The following is a 17,557-nucleotide window of genomic DNA, read 5'->3' on the forward strand; positions in this document are numbered from 1 at the left end:
ATTTCCAAACACAGTTTTGGATATACCTGCAGAGAGGTTTAGGTGTTGTGCACTGGCATTTCCAAGCATAGATTTGCCCAGAGCTGGTGGGAACCTGGATGCTGCCGTGTTTCTGACCAGTAATGCTGGGGAAGAGAAAAGGGTAGAGAGATGAGAGCTGCTCACCACCACAGTCCCCTTGCATTACAGCAAGTAAAAACAGCCCCATTGATATGCACTGGCTCACTCTGGGGGTATTTGGGACCCCAGGCAGGCCTTACTGCATTTCCTCAGACCTGCTCTCTCCGGTTATAGAATCATGGATGTAGGATTTGATAACTGGCCCTGCACCTTCATTTAGTGGCTCAGTATGGTTGCACATCCCACCCAGGGACTACAGGAGATGGGGGCACCCAGGCCCCCCCTCCAGAGCCCCAGGGGGAAGCACAGCCCCCAGGGAGAGAAGGCAGGAAAATGCCCTTCACCCTGAAACGCTGAGGTCAGACCATCAAGGCTGGGGCTCCCCTTCTAAGCCACAACACCTCCACTCTGGATCGCAGCCCACAAAGGCATTTAGGGCCCTACCTGGGGGAAATCAATAGGAATTTAGCTGCATAAATTGGGATTAGAAATCTGAATCCCCTCGGGGATCTAAGCCTTATATCTGCATTTCGAGTTAGGTACCCAGGCCAAGAAATGTGGCTTTAATCGTTCTATCATGTCAGAATCAAGGGGCCTTTAATTTCCGTTACCAACATGTGGCTTTCGCAGGGGCTTAGAGCTCATTTTGGAACTGCAAGCGCAGCAAGAGGCGCCTCGTGCAGCGTCTTCTCAGGAACAACACTCAGCACCCCCAGCTCTGCTGCCAGCACCTCCATCCTGCCCAACCCCGGGAGCATCAGCACTCAGAGTCACACAATACTCTGGGTTGGGAGGGACCCACAAGGATCACAAAGTCCCAACTCTTAATAAACGGGCTCTGGGAGGAACGTGGTGTGTTAGCAAAGCACGGGGTGACCAGGGGGGCCAGCATCCCACAGCTCCCAGTCTGGTGGGAGCAACCCCGGCCCTGCTTGAACCAACCCCAAAAGGAAGATGTTTAAAAATAAAATAAAAGAAAATATTCAAATTAAAAAAAAAATAAAAAAGGCAAAACAAAGAAGGTGTTTAGCTGTGAAAACTCTTTGCTCAGCCAGAGAATTAGTTATATCAAGGGGATGGGCTGAGCTGCAAAGCTGCTGAAGGCTGTGCTGACACTTTTTACTAAGCTGCGACGGACACGAAACAGCCGCCCGCCACCTGCTCCCTCTGCGAACAAGTAGCGCCAAACGCCTCTTCCCAGATCCCCTCCCACTCTGTTTATCCGGGAATCGCAGAAAGTTGGTGCTTTCCCGCAGGGAAGGGCGCTCCCGGCCCCGGGGAGCCGGCAGGGAGGAGCAGGATGTCACCGCGCCGGGAGGCAGTGATGAAGGACAAAAAAAAAAAAAAGGCACTAAGGTCTGGTTGTGCTTTGGGTTTGAGCCTCCGAAACGGGGATTTGCTCTGAAATATTTGTGCAGCTGAGCAAACTCGGGGCGGAAAGTGCCGGGAGCAGGGGAGGAGGGTGCTTGGATATCAGCTCTTGGTTTCTCCTGCACCGTAGTGCTGTAGCCAGGGGGGGTTGGGTCCTTCAGAAGGGGGGTGGCTGGGTCAGATTAAGGCTAGGAGCAGCTCAGAGAGGTCTCAGGTCCTGCCCAGGGCCAGGCAGGCTGAGAGGACAGGTCTGCCTGGAGGAGGAGCAGGGCGGGGCAGCAGCAGGGTGAGCACCAACCCCTGTTCTGCACCCCCGTGTGCAGGGGACGTTTGTACAGCACAGTGGGCAGAGAGCTGGGCCTGACCCCATCCACCCCTCCTGGTGCCCCCACATCCCACCTATAGAACGTGGCCAAACAGGACCTGGACACCGACCACCCCATGCTTCAGGTACCAGGTTGTTCCCCACCCCAAAGAGGCTTCACCTCTTCAGGCAGCTCCCTTAATCTTCAGCCTGACCTTTTGGCCAGACTCTGGCATCACCTTCCACGGGCAGGTTACCTCAGGCTGATCCTCTGCAGCCTCCTGGAGAGGGGCAAGAGGGACCTGCAGGACAGCAAGCCCCTGGAATAGCCAAGCAACACATCTTGGGACTCCAGAGGTTTGTAACAGAACCATTTGGGAACAAATGCTGCAAGAGTCTCACATGGTTTGTACCTCCTGTGCACACCCACGAGTCGCTGGAACGGCTGTTAGAGCACCCTGGGCTCCACATCCACCCTCTCCTCCCCTTTCAGCCAGCTGATCCCTCCTCCCATCCCTTCCCCAACTCCACTATCACTTTCCATCAGGGAGCAGCAGCTCAGCAAACCTTCCCCAGAGCCCAAATGCTGAAATGTCCCTTGGTGGATGAGAGCAGGGTCTGTCCCAGGCATTGGGCAGCACTGAAATAACATCCTGCAGCATCTCTTCCACACACTTTCCCTAAGCAAGAGTCATCTCTCAGCATTACCCCATGCACACAGCAGTGCTTCCCAGCCAAACTGGCTCAATGCTTGGCTCTGGGAAATCTCATTTGCCCTCCCAAAGAGGCCCCACAGAACCTCCAAGTCACCCAGGAGGCAGGAGAGCTCTCCACATCGGAGACAAAGGAAATGAACCGGGGCAAATCCCCCACCCACAGAAACCAGCCCTGGCATCTGGTGATTCACTGTGATTTACACCAGCTGGCTCTGGCCACAGAGAGTTCAATTCAAACCAGCTGAGGCTCTGGCACAGCCCATGGGGCTGGGGAAAGAGAAAAGAGAAGGCAGGACAGGGTTGTGTCAGTCAAAACAGGGTCAGACCCGGCTGTAGGTGGGTGTCTTGAGCTCCAGGTTTTTGCCCTGGGAGAAAGCAGAGGTGTGGGGATGGGGTGCTGTGGAGATAGGGTGCTGTCCTACAGCATGTGTGGGGTAGCTGGTTGGTGCCCAATCACCCCACAGGCTCCCTGTCTGGGAAACAGCACTAGGATGGGTTTCCAGCAGGTCTGGAATCTCAGGCAGTGTGGAATTATCACAGCAGTGGTGCAAGGACTGGGAAGCTCAGATGTGGTTAGTGATGTTCCTGTGGGGAGAGGTTGCTGAGGTGACTTGGGGTTGTTCTTCTCAGTGGTCTGGACTGAAGTGCAGAGCAATGGTTTCTATCTGATTGCTGTTTCTTGGGGTGGATCCCAAAGCAGTGCAGTTGGGCTGGAGGAGGATCTGCTCCAGGTGGGCTCTTTCAGCCTGGATGGTGGAGACCCCCCTGCAGATCCAGGGGCTGAGCCATGGAGGTGGGAGCTGCTGTCCACCCCCACTAGTGCTCAGAGCCAGCTGCTTGGCAGCGTCTGTCTGACTTGGCCAGGACAGGAGGGGTGTGCAGCCAGAGCTCCCAGGCTTGTCCCTGCTCAGCTGCTCCCTCTCCACCTGCCCCTGTAGCAGGGGCTGAGGGGTAACAGCAGCAGTGAATATCCACAGAGCTCCAGGAGTTCTGTGCCAGGGGAGAACCATCACCGTGTTTATCATAACCATGCTGGTGTCCTGAGAACATCCACAGTTGAGCAGAATGGTGCCAGAAACCTGTAGGAGCTGCGATGGCCTGTCTGTCCCTTGTCATCTCCTGCTCCACTGAGCAGCTGAGGGGAAACCTCTCTGGGCTGTCAGGTCACTGCACGCACATTTAGTTCCCTTATAGACTTTTCCTGCAATGTTTATGGCCTGGAACATCTTACCAGTGTGTTGGATCAGGAATATTTCTGTTCCCCGTGCTCAGGGACACCGGGCAGTCACGCCCCACCTGCCACATAGGCATGGCTGGCACTTTGCTAGAGAATCTCCATCATCTGAACTGCAGCTTTTATGGAATATCCACTCCTTTCTCAGTGCATTTCAAGTTTTACTCGATGTTCAGAGTCATGTTAGATGAGAAAAGCAAATGGAATCAGAGGCTGGAAACCCTCAGTCATCAGCTCAGCTCCTGGGTTTCGAGGGGCTTTGGCTGGGTTGTAGCTGTGCAGAGACCTCAGTTGGGACTCTTGGAGGAGGAAGGGGCCTTGCTTCAAATCATAGCTTTTGGGTTTGACCCTGACTGGGTTATGCTGAAAGATGAAGCCATGTATTCCTGTGGATGCTCTCCTGAGGAGTGGGAACAGCAGGCAGAGATGGGGCAGGAGGATGGTGCTGAGCTGGGGGACTCTTCATGGCCATGTTGAGAGGGGCTGGGGCACACATGGATCAGAGGTGTTGGTACTGAGGTGGTACCTGATGATCTTGGCAAGTGTGAGTGTCCAGCTCCTCGAGTTTCCTTTGCTTGTTAGTTCCTCCACTCAAGCTTTTCAGCTGCTGCTTGGCTCAGGCTGGGTTTGGCTCTGCTGCCAGAGGGATCTGGCAGAGTTGGATCTGGGGTCCATGAGACCTCCTGGAGCATGTCCTCTCCACCTGACAAAGCTCCCCCTGGTTCTGAACTCACCTCCCACTCCAGGGACACCTCCTGTACTGGGGCTGGTGAGCTGAGAGGGTGCAGAGCACCCAGTGCACCACGTCTGCCCTCCTTGCCTGGGCTGGCTCTGGGCATCCACCACTGGAGATCACCTCCTCCAGCATGGCCCTGTCCCAAAGCTGGCTTCATACCATGGCCCTGTGTGCACAGCAGAGCTGCAAAAAGAGGTATGGCCAGGAAATGCTGCCACTGCTATGGCTGTGCAGCCACTTCCAAGCTCTGTGACTCCATTTCCCCTCCCAGCCTGCTTAGTGCCAGTGGCTCTGGGAAGGAACTGCTTCTTGCAAAGGCTTTTGCAGCACACAAGGAATGAGGCCTCAAGCCCTGCTGAGACTGGCATGTGCCACCCTGGAGTGTGACACAGCCTTGCTGATGGGGGACAGGGAAGATGCTGCACAGCTTCTCCCCCAGGTTTTCATGTCGTGGTACTGGAGAGGAGAGGGTGTTGCCTGGGCAAGTGTGTTCTGGTCTGGCACTGCTCACGTGGGCTGGGGCAGGATATGGGCACCTGGCATGCACTGGGTGTGGGATACCAGCAGCATTCCCATCCTTCCCTGCATCCCCACCCTGCTCAGAGAGCCCTGGGGCCCTGCTGGGGCACTTCAGTTTTCACACCTGGGCTCCATGGGTGGCTGTGCAGGGATGGTGGGCAGTTGGGACAGTGGAGGTGTCTGAGGGCTGTCGCTGTACCAGACATGTCCCATTTTTTCCTGAATAAGGGCATTCTGTGTGTTGGGAGCCTCTCTCCAGCACCTGTGGGTGCTGAGGAGACATGAGATGTGCACGGGCAGCACGTCCATGAGCCCACCCCGATTCTGGGAGCTGGCATGGGGTGGCACATCTCCAGCTGTGGTGCCACTGGAATATTCCCAGCAGTGGCTGGAGGGCACCAACCATGTGATGCCGTCCAGCCACATCCCACATCCCTCACCGGAGCAGGTCCCTGGGGAGCAGCAGCTCCTGGGGCAGGGCTCAGCATCCCTGCAGCCACCCGGGCCCGTGGCCGGGCTCCAGCCCTGGTGGCAGTGCCAGGAGGCCGTGCCAGCCCTCCCGCCTGCCGCCGCTCCGGCCCCTGCGCCGCCCGGGCACGGCCGGCGTGTCCCAGCAGTGGGGGCCCATTAGAAATGAAATGTTCCTACTGGGGCATTTTATTTGCACACTTCAGTAGAGTGGACACCAAAAGGCTTTGCTAATGCTTCATGGGCTGCTAATTTCCTCTCTGACCCGCATTGTCGGAGGGTGACCCCAGCCCGAATCTCTCGGCAATGAATGCCAAAGGCTGACACTGGTCCGGGTTAGGGGTGACAATGGGGCCTCTGTGGGCTCCGGGCAGGCTCCAGTTGGGAGCTGGAGAACAGGGAGAATTTGTGTGGCTCTCAAAAGCTCTGGGTGGCACAATAAGGGAGGCCCCCGGGGTCTCCCAGGAAGACAGAGGCGGCCCAGGGAAGCCGGGCTGGGGGAGGTGGGAGGGAGGATGGTTTCCTTTGTGAGCAGCTTTCTTTAGAAAGGAAGGGTTTTCTGAATGCCCCCTTAGACGACCCAATCGGGGCCTGGCAGATGGATATCACAGGCACGCTGCTTATTCATGGCAGGCTGCAGCTTTGAGCTGTCCCCCCTTCCCCCAGCCCTTTATTCATTTTAAGGCTAATTTGTTTTGTTAATGTTTTCTTGCCCTCCCCCTCTCTCCGTGCAGATTGTGACTCATACTGCAAAGCCTCCAAGGGGAAACTGAAGATCAACATGAAGAAGTACTGTAAGAAAGACTATGGTGAGTCCTCCCTCTCAGCGCTGCTTCCCAGGGATGAGAGGTGGCAAAGGGATGCAGAGGAGGAGCATCCCCCTCTGGGGTGTCCCCAAGCCCTCCCAGCCCAGGGAAGGGCTGCTGGCTGTGTCCCAGCCACAGCCACGGGCAGCCCAGCTCTACCTGTGCTGGGTCGTGTGCAGTTTTGGGAATGATTTTTGGCAAGTTTGGAGAGGAAGCCCTGGGCAGCAATGTTTGGTGGAGAAAGTGGTGCAGTGTGTTTCTTGGGAATTTGGGATGAGGACACTATGGACCCTGATTAGGGGATTGTCTTAGCATCTGTAGGGAAACTCATATTTTCCAGGTGTTTCCAATGTCTTCTTGGTTACAGTGACACCATGTCCCCTCTCTTTATAAGGTGCAGCAGTTTTCAAAAAATATGCTTTGCCATGGGGATGAGCAGAAAGCAGCTCCCTGTCACCCAGATCCATCCCCCTTAAATCCCAGGACAGTTCAGAAGGTGGTGCAGCCCTGGGACAAGCCGGGACACTGCGGAATCCTTGCTGGTATCCAGGGTCCTGAGAATCCTTCCACAGCTCTGCCCTGCAGCAGTGTCTTGGAGCAGACACATCCTAAGCTCTCTGCTCCTGGGATTATTTTTAATGTGGGTCCATTCCCAACATGGTCACCAGTGGGCCCATGCAGTGTCCATGCAGGACATGTCCAGGGTGACCCCAGCAGGAGCTTCTCTCCTCCTTGGCTCAGACATCACCCACTGGCAGGTGGGGAGGGATGGCTCTGCTCTGTCCCACCTGCCCAGAGGATCCCCCTCCTTTGCCAGCCATGCCAATGCTGCTGAGATGAGCTGAGTGTCAGGACCAACCTGGAAAAATCTCCTTAAATACAGATGCTGTGTGCCAGGGGATGGTTAGAAATGCAGCTAAACTTGTGGAGGGTTTGGAAATTATCTCCCCCCTCCACAGACTGTAGAGGGGGGAGCAAAGTGTCTGGAGGAAGGACCAACCATGAGCTTTTGGTTTGACCCAAGGATGGGGAGTGGGCTGAGCACTGGCAAGCCTAGCTCAAAGCTGAGCCTCCACACATGCGAAAACCAGGGAATATGAGAGGCTGCAGAGCATCTGTCCAGTGCCTGCCAGTCCTTCCCTCCACAGTGGAGGAATACATAAAAGATATCTAATATCTATATCTAGGTATAAATACATGCATGTGTATGTTTCTATCTGTGTGTATATGTATTTCCACCAAACTATCAAGAAAAAGCATCTCATTCCATCTACATGAAAACACCCAGGAGGAGTTTTTACCTCCTCCCTCCTTCAAACATACAGCAGCAGCTCAGCATGTCTGGGAAGTGTTTGCAAGAGCAGAACGAATTCCCATTTAACAGCCCATCCCTGGACAAGGCGCTTCCCAGCAGGGCTGGCTGAGGGATGCTCCACACTGGCTTTGTGCTCTGGTACTTCCCCGTGAGCTCAGGGGAGGAGAAAAAGGCCTTGGAGGCAAATCTTTTATTTGCATTCCCATTTATTCTTCCTTTATCCACATGGCAAAATGGTTGTGCAGCAGAGAGTATCCCTTGGCAAGGGTGAGGTGCCAGGGCTGGGGTGCAGTTGTGGTCCCCATCCAGCAAGGCTGTGCCGAGGTCTGGTCGTGCTCGTAGGAGCTGCTGGAGGTTCAGCACGTGTTGGAAAGGTCCAAGGAATGCCTTTTCCCTTGGATAAAAGGGTTTAATGGCACATGGGAAAGTCGCTGCTAAAAGGTTATTAAGGTGATATATGGGGTTATTAAAGAGGGGAGCAGGGCTGAGCCCCAGGCCACTAAAGCCATGGCTTCTCCAGCATGTCTTGAGAGCTGAGCTCACACTGGAGCATTTGCCCTCTGAAGAGGGGAGAAAACAGTTGCTTGACTGCAGGAAACTCTTGTTTTTTTCATGACTTGTCATGATCCAAGTCAGCCCCAGGGGTTGGGAGAATGGAAGGGAGGACAAAAAGGCAAGTGCATCCCCCTCAGAGCACGTTTCCAGCCAAGCAGTGTCACCTTTCCCTGTGCTCTTGAGGAGAGGATTGGGAGGTTTTGGTGGTGGCAGGACTTGGGTTTTACTGGAGGGGCAGCCCTGGTGTGTTTTTGCTCCTTGGCTTGTCCAGTGTCACCAGGGGGTGTTGGGGGTTCAGCTGAAAGCTCACACTTGGTTTTGTTTGAGGCTGGGGAGATGAGAGCAGCTCAAGAGCTTTTTTGGGCAGGAGATACCCCTGGAGCCATGAAAAGGGGAGAGATACCCCCAGAGCAGTGATTGGGGAGCTGGAAAGAGCTTTTCTCTTTTAACCCACAGCAGCACTTCTGCAGCTTCACCAGTGAGCCAAAACCCTTTGCTGGTTTGGGTGAGCGAGTGCAGAACTGGGGTGCTCCCAGCCGAGCCCTCCTGAATCTGGAGGGGTCCCCAACAGCCCCAACCAGCCCCACAGCCACAGCAAATTTGCTTTTCCAAGGGCAAACCAGCCTGGCGAGGCAGCAGGGTGAGCGGTGCAGTGCCGGGGCAGTCCAGGTTTTCACCGGGGTGAGGGAGGGAAGAAAGGGATGAAAAGGTGCAGGGAGGGATAATAAAGACTTTGGGACTGACACCCCAGCAGGAAGCCAATTAGGAGGCTCTTTTCCTCACCGTTCTGCTGCCGTCGCTGTGCTGAATGTCCTAAAAGGCCCTAATTAGCTTGAACAGAGTTACTTCTCCCGCGGGCTCAATCGGGAGCTATCATCCGCCCGCGCTCCTCAATGGGGCTTTTTAGCTCCCCGCTTCATTCAGCCATTCAAAGGGGATATTTTCCCTTATTTATTTTTCTTATCTGTTTGTTTTTGTTGGGTTTGTGGGGTTTTTTTCTTTTTATTTTAAATTGGGCTTTTTCGCTGCGAGATGGGTTTTGGTGCAAATATTTGGAGTGAAACAGGACGCGGGGAGGGCGGGCTGGGAGATTCGGAGAGGGGGGAAGGCAAGAAGAGGAGCAGAAAAGCTTTTTCTGGGTTTATTTTGGCTGCGTGGGGGAGTGCAGGGTCACCCAGCTCCCAGAAATCGAGGGGTAGAGGAGGGGTTTCACTGGGTTGGGGTCACTTAAATTAGCCTGGGGAAGCAGAGGGGATCCCTGCTGAACCCACTGAGGGTGGAGATTCCCCCGTGGCCCAAAAGGAGAAGGGATTATTTGATTAGAGCAGGTGATGCTGATCCAGGTGATGTGGGAGCATCCTTTACTCACTTGGGTGCTGCCATTTCATCCTGTCCTTTGGGGCTTTTCCCACTCTCTGTGTGATTGTGGCTCATCCAAGTGGCTGTGGTAAGGAAACCTGAAGCTTTTAAACCTCATTTCCCCCCTGATTCTGAGCCCCCTGTGCTGTACCAGGGCCTGATCCTACCCAGGTGATCCCAGAGAGTTGTGCTGGGTCCTGTGTCCCCAGCATCAGGGAGAGGATGGGGGTGAGGAACAGGATCCTCATCTGAAAGGTGAGATCATCTGCTCGCTTTGCCCTTTCTTGGAAAAAAAAAAGTGAAGAAAAAAAATCCTTCCTTTCTCGGAGCCTTCACTTAGTCACCCCCTTTGTCGAGAGGAGCTTGGCAGGGGCTGCTGGAAAAAAGGAAAAACGTGTTTTCAAAAGGCAGCTTGCAAAGAGGGAGGGGGGAGAAAAAACCCTGAATCCACAGGAAAACACGAGGCACGGGGGAAGCACCATCCCTGGTGCTCACAGACCCTTCCACTGCCTGGGAAGGTGGAGAAATCCCATTCCTGGAGGGAAGCACCGAGCAATCCCTCCTGTAACCACGTGCTGAGGGAGTGACCCGGGCAGTGAGGGGACCCCCAGCACCACGGGGAGGGATCATGCCTGGCCAGGGCACACCCAGGCCGGCTGGGATTAGGGGTCATAAATCTCCAATATTAAACCAGTAGGAAATTGGCAACTGGAGCGAGGCAAAGCCACTGCCAAATAAATTAAAAATTAAAAAATAAGGGGAGAAAAATCCCATTTTAACTCTTTGCTCCAGCGAGGAGCCAGCCCTTTACGTTCCCAAACCCAGATGGTGTCGGGGTCACCTTTAGCTGCTGAGTTGGAATAAAATCCACATGAGCTCCACTCTGCTTGTGCAGTGAGATGGGAGCCAAGCCTTTGGAAAGCCCCATCTCAGGCTGGGACACCTGAACCCCAAGCACCCACTTCCACCAGTCCATATTAAACACCTACTTCCATCAGTCCATATTAAAGACCCTTTTGTTCTCCCAGCAAACTGCTCTGCTCCCACTGCCATCCCCTGGGCCCAGGGGATCTCCCCCAGGGGCCAGCACAGCGATGCTCCCAGTCTCTGGAAGCTCCCATGGACAGGTCAGTGCATAGGATATACACGATATTCTGTGTATCCACAATAGGATGCACAGGTTTGGCCCTGCAGCAGACCAGCCCTAGGTCAGCCTTGGCAGGGGAAACCTCGAAAGCAGGAGATTTATCACAAACCCCAAAAGTAAACCTAAAAATTTAAATAATTAATTTTTTTCCCAGCCTCACTCTTTTCATGGCAATCCCAGGATTTTTGGGCCCCTGACTCATGGTCTCTGAATGCTGTGAGGAGCTGCTTTGCTTTAAGCCTTGTGCAGCTGCCCTCAGACATGTTGTTTGGAGGGACTGGGTTGGGTTTTGTTTTTATTAACATCAGGCCATCCACCCTTCTGCTTTCATCTCCAGCATCCAGCCCTTGGGTCTTTCTTGTGGCTGGAGGCTCCCTGCCAAGCCTCCAGGAGCCAGGCAGCATCCTGAGCCCCTGAGCTGAGCTCCAGGGAATGCAGGAGGGGAGCAGGGACACTCCATCCCCTCCCACAGCCCAGGGGCCACTCAGCCACCTTTTTCTTCCAAAGCAGCATAATGTGGTGAGACTTGTAAGGCACCATCCAGGCAGGATTTGTGGTCCAGGAGCACCAGTGTAGGGTGGGATGTGGTTCATGGGGTGGCTCCGTGTGCTCACCAGGTCCCCCAGCTCTTCATGCCCGTTGCTGGCTGGGGCTCCTTTGGGGCTGGCAGGGAGCAGAACAGTGAACCTGGAGAACAATCCCTGGAGCTGTGGGGGTGTCTGGGGTGCAGCAGCCCCAGATTGCCTGCAGGGCTCAGCTCCCCACTGTTTGCAAAGCTCAGGGACAAGCCACAGGCAGACCCAAGGCTCTGCCAGGCTTGGAGCCTGCACTGGGGCCCATCCTCACTGGAAACCAGTGTCACCAGCCCCAGCTGGAGCAGCAGCACTGTGAAAGCTGCAGTTTGTTTGATTTTGTGCTCCTGCTCCAGGTCACCACCCACTCCCAGGACATCGTGGCCAGGGGAGCACCATCTCCCCAGTGGTGAATAACCATCATCCCCTATTGCATCCTTTCATCTGGCTGCCCCATGGATGCTTTCAGGGATGTTTTTCCAGGGATATGGTGACAGGGACAGTCTTGGTAACAGGGGTTCAGTGGGAGAGCAAAGTGAGAGCAGTTCACCACGGCACAGACAAGCCAAGCTTTGCTCTAGGAAATGGCAGGTAAGGACAACACCAAGCACTAAAATCAGCTTTGGGAGAGGGGGGGCACAGCTGAGCCCCCTCCAAATCATGAAGGGGCTGAAACCTTCTCTTTCATGAGAAATGAGAGTCTAAATCCCTGGGGATTCACTCAGGGGAGCCAGCTTAGGTACCTCCTGGTGCCTTTCTGTATCTCTGCACGTCTCGTGTCCTTTGGGAGACGCTGGGGAAGCTGGTCCCATTCCACCACTGAAACACCCCGGCAAGGCACTGCTAAACCTGAACTCCAAAACCAGGCTCAGGGGGAACTGCATGTCCTGGATGTGAAGTTATGGGCAGAAAACGGGCTGTCAGGGGAGGCAGCTGCAGCCACGCCAGCCAAGCCTTCCTCAAAGCTTTCACTCCTTCCACTTCATTAATAAAAGAGGAAAAAAATAAGAGACGGGGGCCTTGACATCAAAAAAAATACAGACTGTGTGTTTTAGAGCAGAGTTTCCTGTAACCACCTCTCTCCGGTTCCTTTTCATTCATTTTCTCCATTTTGTCAGTGTGGACCCAAGGCAGGTCAAAGGTTTAAGCTTTTTTGGAAAGATTTGTTTCCAAAAAAATAAAAATTGGCTAATCTTCACATTTTGTTACCTTCACACCAGACAGGGAAATACACGGTCAGAGCTTAGGGTTGTTTTTTTTCCTTTTTTTTTCTTTTTTTCTTTTTCTTCTTTTTTTTTTTTTTAATGAAAGCATCTGGCCTCCATGACATGCTCTGAAAAAAAATACCCCATATATTTTGCAACGTGTTAAAAAGCTGTGCTGAGCTGCAGAGCTCTGTTTCCTCCCAGAGCCTGGGATCAGTTGGCACGGTGTGTTTTTATAGAGGGGGTGATTCTCCTCCATCTCTAACCCAGTGGGGGGAAATTGGGTTGTTAAAAGGCAAATGAGAGAGTTTTGCCTGTTTTTTTGGGGGGGTTTCTTCTCCTGCTGTTAATTTATAGAAGCAGGATTGGCCCTGCTTGGGCCTGGCCAGACAGCTGAGACAGGCAGGTGGATGGGCAGGGGGTTATAGCTCCCAGGGCACGGGGGAAGAATGGGAAAAAGGGAAAAGCTCAAAGATTTAGTCAAAAAGCACTTTATAGTTGGGCTGCACCAGCCTGCACGGAGCCCCTGCCTGCTCTCCCAGCCAGGGCTGGCGTCACCACCCAGGTTTTTACCTCTGTCTCTGCTGCTGGGGACAGTCAGCAACAGTCAGCAACCCTAGGAGGGCTGGGTAGTCACTGCCTGATGAGGATATTTTCCTGGAAGCTGACTTTTGGTGAGGAGGAATGTGTTCAGACTCCCTGGAAGATGCAATCCCAGCTGATTGCAGCTCCCATCCTTATCTGCCACCTGTGAGGAACTGTGTCAGGAGGAAGCCCACTGGTGCAGCAGGAGCTGCCTCCAGGCTTGTATCTCCTCTTCCTCACCGTGCTGTAGGGGCCAAACGCTCCCTTTCCCACGTGGGTCTCTTTCCTTCCCTTTGATTTAAACCCAAGTCAGGGTTAAACCCAAGGATGTCATCTGAGGAGGGCACAGCAGCACCTGTAGGGATGGCCAGGAGACATGGATGTGGTCCAGCATGGGCGAGGTGTCCAAGGAGGAGGAGGAGGAGGAGGAGGAGGAGGAAGGCTAGCAGAAGTCACCGTTGTCTGCTTGGGGCCACCTGGGCTGCAGGACAAAACCATGGTGGCTGCAGGGGCTTCTCTGCTCACTCGTGAGCAGAGCCCTCCCTTGGAGCATCCAGGTGTCCAGCACCATCCCAGCTCTGCAGCACCTTTGTGGACAACCTTGTAGAGAGCCCTCTCCCACCCCAGTGGTGGCTGAGCCCCCTCTTCTCTCTGTCCCTGTTGGGACCCTGGGCCACCACTCCTGCCCAGCTACTGGTGGCTGCAGGGATAAGGTCACGTAGGAACCATGTTTCAGGAAAGAGCAAGAGGTGCAGTGCTGGAGGGCTGACCCTCACCAGGCTTTCTCAGCCCACAGGGCAACAGGGGAGGTTACACAGCATCAGCCACAGGCTTGGAAAACATCATCACCTTGCTTATGGATCACAGTTGTGCTCCCATGTCAGTCCTCCTTCGGGAGTTTGTGATCTCCCGGTTCTCTGCCAGGCTGCTCCACACTAAGTTATCCCCTGGAAGCCTAAGGCTGCTATTCAGCACCTGCAGAGATACTCCAGTGACTGCCAGAGCCAGAAGTAAAGTTGGACACTGCCACTGACCTCTCCTTGTGATCACTGAGCCCCACCCTCAGTCCTTCTTCAGTGCTTTTTCCAGCAATGGCTTTTTCCACAGCAAGACATGGACAACCTTGACTGAGGAACATCTCCTGGAAACATCTGACCAGGGATCCTCCCTGTTTCCAAATCCATCCATAGGTCTGAACCTGCTCAGTGTCCTGGTCCAAGGCCAGTGTCTCATGTGGAGCTCCCTCCTTGCACTGCCCCTGAGCAGATGTGCTGGAGCCCCACACAGGTCTTTCCTACCTCCAGATTCCAAGTGCTTGGAGATAAGGACCAGTCCCAGTGTTTTGCTCCAGACTGGGGCTCATCTTCTCTTGAAACCTGGGGCTGCCTGAGGGTCCTGGTGCAGAAGTACCGTTGCCCATCCAGTGAGGAAAGGAGAGCAGAGGGGCTGGAGGGTTCCTGCAGAAACACATCCTCTGGCTGAAGCACGAGCTGCTCTCTGGACATGTGGATTGGAAAGAATATTCATCCCATGTCCTAGGACTGCAGCCTGGGGCTTTAGCACTGCCCCCTACAACACCTCGTGCATGGGGCTCTGCCCTGTGCTCAGGCCACCCCCGAGGCTGGAGGCACCAGCTGTCCCAGGGTTTGAATTCTCTCTGTGCTTGTGGCTTCAAGGGAAAAGACAGGTCCAGTGTACACGAATACACCTGTTTTTTTTAAGATTTTCTGATCACTTTAAGAGTTCACAGGTGCTGGGGCAGATGTTGCTGCACCAACATCCCCAGGAGCTGCCCTGTCTGTGCTTGTTTCACAACTATGCCCTGGGAGGTGCTGGTCCTCCCTAGGACACAGAGGAGGACGAGCAACCTGCTCCCTACCACTGCTCTGGATAGCCCTGTGTCATTCCCAGGGCTGCCAGCACAAGGAATGCCATGGTTCTTGCTGTTACAGCCACTCCTGCAGCCCCTGTGGGCCTTGGGTTACCACATCCATTCTCCCTGGGAACTGAGGGCTGTGTGTGGCAGCAGAGCTGGAGAGCATCTCCCAAGTCTGTGGTGGCCTTAGAACTTTTGCTGAGACCCTCAGATGCCAGAACTGGCTACTCTTGCTCGTGGTTGGTGGCCTGGGGACAGGGTCAGTTTTGGGGCACCCACCACCCTTGTCCACTGCCACCCCCAGCCCGGGCTCTGGGGATAAAACCCTTCTTCCTCACACAGCCCATTTAGGTAAGACCTGAAATTCATTTTCTTCTCACCAGCTCAGACGGTAACATCTTTTCCTCTCTTGCCTCCTGTGCTGTTTTTTTTCCAGCTGTTCAGATCCACATCCTGAAAGCGGAAAAAAATGCCGACTGGTGGAAGTTCACGGTCAACATCATCTCCGTCTACAAACAAGGGAGCAACCGGATACGGCGCGGAGACCAGACCCTGTGGATCCACTCCAAGGACATAGCGTGCAAGTGCCCCAAAATCAAGCCCATGAAGAAGTATTTGCTGCTGGGCAACAACGAGGACTCTCCTGACCAGAGCGGCATCATTGCGGACAAAACCAGCCTGGTGATCCAGTGGCGGGATACGTGGGCCCGGCGGCTCAGGAAGTTCCAGCAGCGGGAGAAGAAGGGGAAGTGTAAGAAAGCCTAAAAGGAGGAGAAGGCCACGGAGGGCGCGGGAGGGAGAGACTGACTGTGCATGCTGCTTTGTGTAGAGCTGGGGCGGGCAGGGACCGGCGACGGGGACGCGCCGCCGGGGGGGCTGGGGGGACGGGAGGGGGATCGCGGCCGTGGGGCTGTCGGGATTGCACCTCGTGTTCCGGGGGAAAACAAAACTTAAACCCAACAAAAACAACCGTGCACATGGACACAAACCAAGAGGAGTGTGGGTGCGGCACCCAGTGCCCCCCCCCGCTTCTTCCTGCCCCCCATTGCCGAAGAACTCAGAGACACCAAACTGCCTTCCAGCTGCTAACATCTGCTGCTTCCAAAGCACGGCATGGGAACATCAGACCTGTAAGAAACTAATCAACAGCAACGCTGGAAATTAACTCCCCATCCCCAAAATACGTATTCGCAGCTTAGGTTGACCAAGACAGTTACTGTAGAGGAAACTAAACAGAGACTTTTCGCCGAGGACAGATCCGAGATCGACTGACGGGTTATCGAAGACTTGGGTACCCCAGAGCTGTAACCACCACCCGCTGTGTGGTCCCTGGGGAGGTCTCCAGCCATGATGATGCTCTGAGCCCAGTTTAGGCACAGCCAAGAGGGGACCTTGTTGGTGGGCAACTTCCCCATGTGCATAACTCGGGGAGAGACTCCTCACTCCAGCCCCCACACCCTGAGAAGTGCTGTCCCCACCACACTGAAGGAGTGTGAGCTCAAAGGTGCCCTCCCAGCCACCGATTCCCAGTCAAGGAGTTAATAACCAGGTTCCCCAAGGAAACACCCAGACTTGGCCACAAACTGGCATCCAGTCCCAGAAGTGCTCCAGAAGATCCCTGAGTCTCCACTGCAGCCACCCTGAGATCTCCTTCATGGGCTCAGTCCTCTCTGGTGCTGTCAGCAGACCATGAACCCTCAGATGACAGAAAATCTGTGCAGAAGACACCCAGGTCCTAGCTGGCCACTGGTTTCACTCTTGAACTCAGGCAGCTCTCCCAAATCCACACCAGCTCTGCCCTCACTCCCTCTGGAGCTGTAGCTCCCTGGCATCCCTGCATGAGGTGGCCACCTCCTTGGAGACAAAGGAGGTGGGACAGTGAGTGCCAGGGACTGTCCCCATGGGGCCAGGGTAGAGCTCTAAGGCTTGGCTGAGGTAGAGCCCGTGCAGGGCAGAGACCTGCCCGAGGGAAGGGACTGGATGAACAAGGTGTGACCCACCTGGAGCTCCCCAAACTGTTCTCCTTCTTCTGCTGGGGGTGAAAACCCTGAATTTAAATTTCCCAATTTCAAATCACAAACACACTAAGCCAGGTAGGGGCTGCCTCACCTCCAACCTGCATCCTGAGGGCAGGACTGGCTGGTGAGCTGGCACCCAGGCACTGCACCCCCATGCCAGGCTGCTCCTCTGCCACACCAGCCCGTGAGGAATGGGGATATCCGAGTTCACCTCATCCAGGGAGACAGGAAAGGCAGGGAGGGCAGGACGGGTACCTGGAGGAGAAGCAAACATTAGTCGCTATGAAAAGCAAAACCTCCCTGATATTTTTCCTTTTAGGAAACTTGGAAACATCTATTTTATGACATTTTCCAGTGGTTTTGCCTTGTTTTATAGCAATTGACAATATTTATATAATGACATAAACCACCATAAAGCGAGGCAGCCATGTAAATAGGTGCAAAGTGGAGGCTCCCAGGGAAGCTCCAGCCAGCACTGGGCTGCTGGAGACACCACCCGGAGGGAGCAAGCTCTGCTGAGCCTCCCTCTGCCACCACAAGGCCCTCCAAAATTAGTCTGGGTATTAGGAGAAAAATTCCACCCTGGACATCAAGCAAATCCCCCTTAAGTCTGTGTTTTCTCCCCTTTCCCAGAGTGGACTTGGTTTTCCT

General features: G+C 54.4%; 1 protein-coding gene across 1 annotated transcript in view; it reads left to right on the plus strand.

Annotated features, from left to right (window-relative positions):
• NTN1 (netrin 1) overlaps window positions 1-15,765 on the plus strand; it is a 97,876-nt gene extending 82,111 nt beyond the window's left edge. Inside the window, exons 5-6 of the mRNA XM_027664082.1 lie at window positions 6,203-6,277; window positions 15,325-15,765. Coding sequence (XP_027519883.1) covers window positions 6,203-6,277; window positions 15,325-15,653 — 404 coding nt within the window. The 3' untranslated portion in view covers window positions 15,654-15,765. The remainder of the gene's footprint in view (window positions 1-6,202; window positions 6,278-15,324) is intronic.
• Window positions 15,766-17,557: the final 1,792 nt, after the last annotated feature.

This window comes from Corapipo altera, unplaced genomic scaffold (genome assembly GCF_003945725.1).
Source record: "Corapipo altera isolate COAL_440 unplaced genomic scaffold, ASM394572v1 122, whole genome shotgun sequence".
NCBI classification, from domain to species: Eukaryota; Metazoa; Chordata; class Aves; order Passeriformes; family Pipridae; genus Corapipo; species Corapipo altera.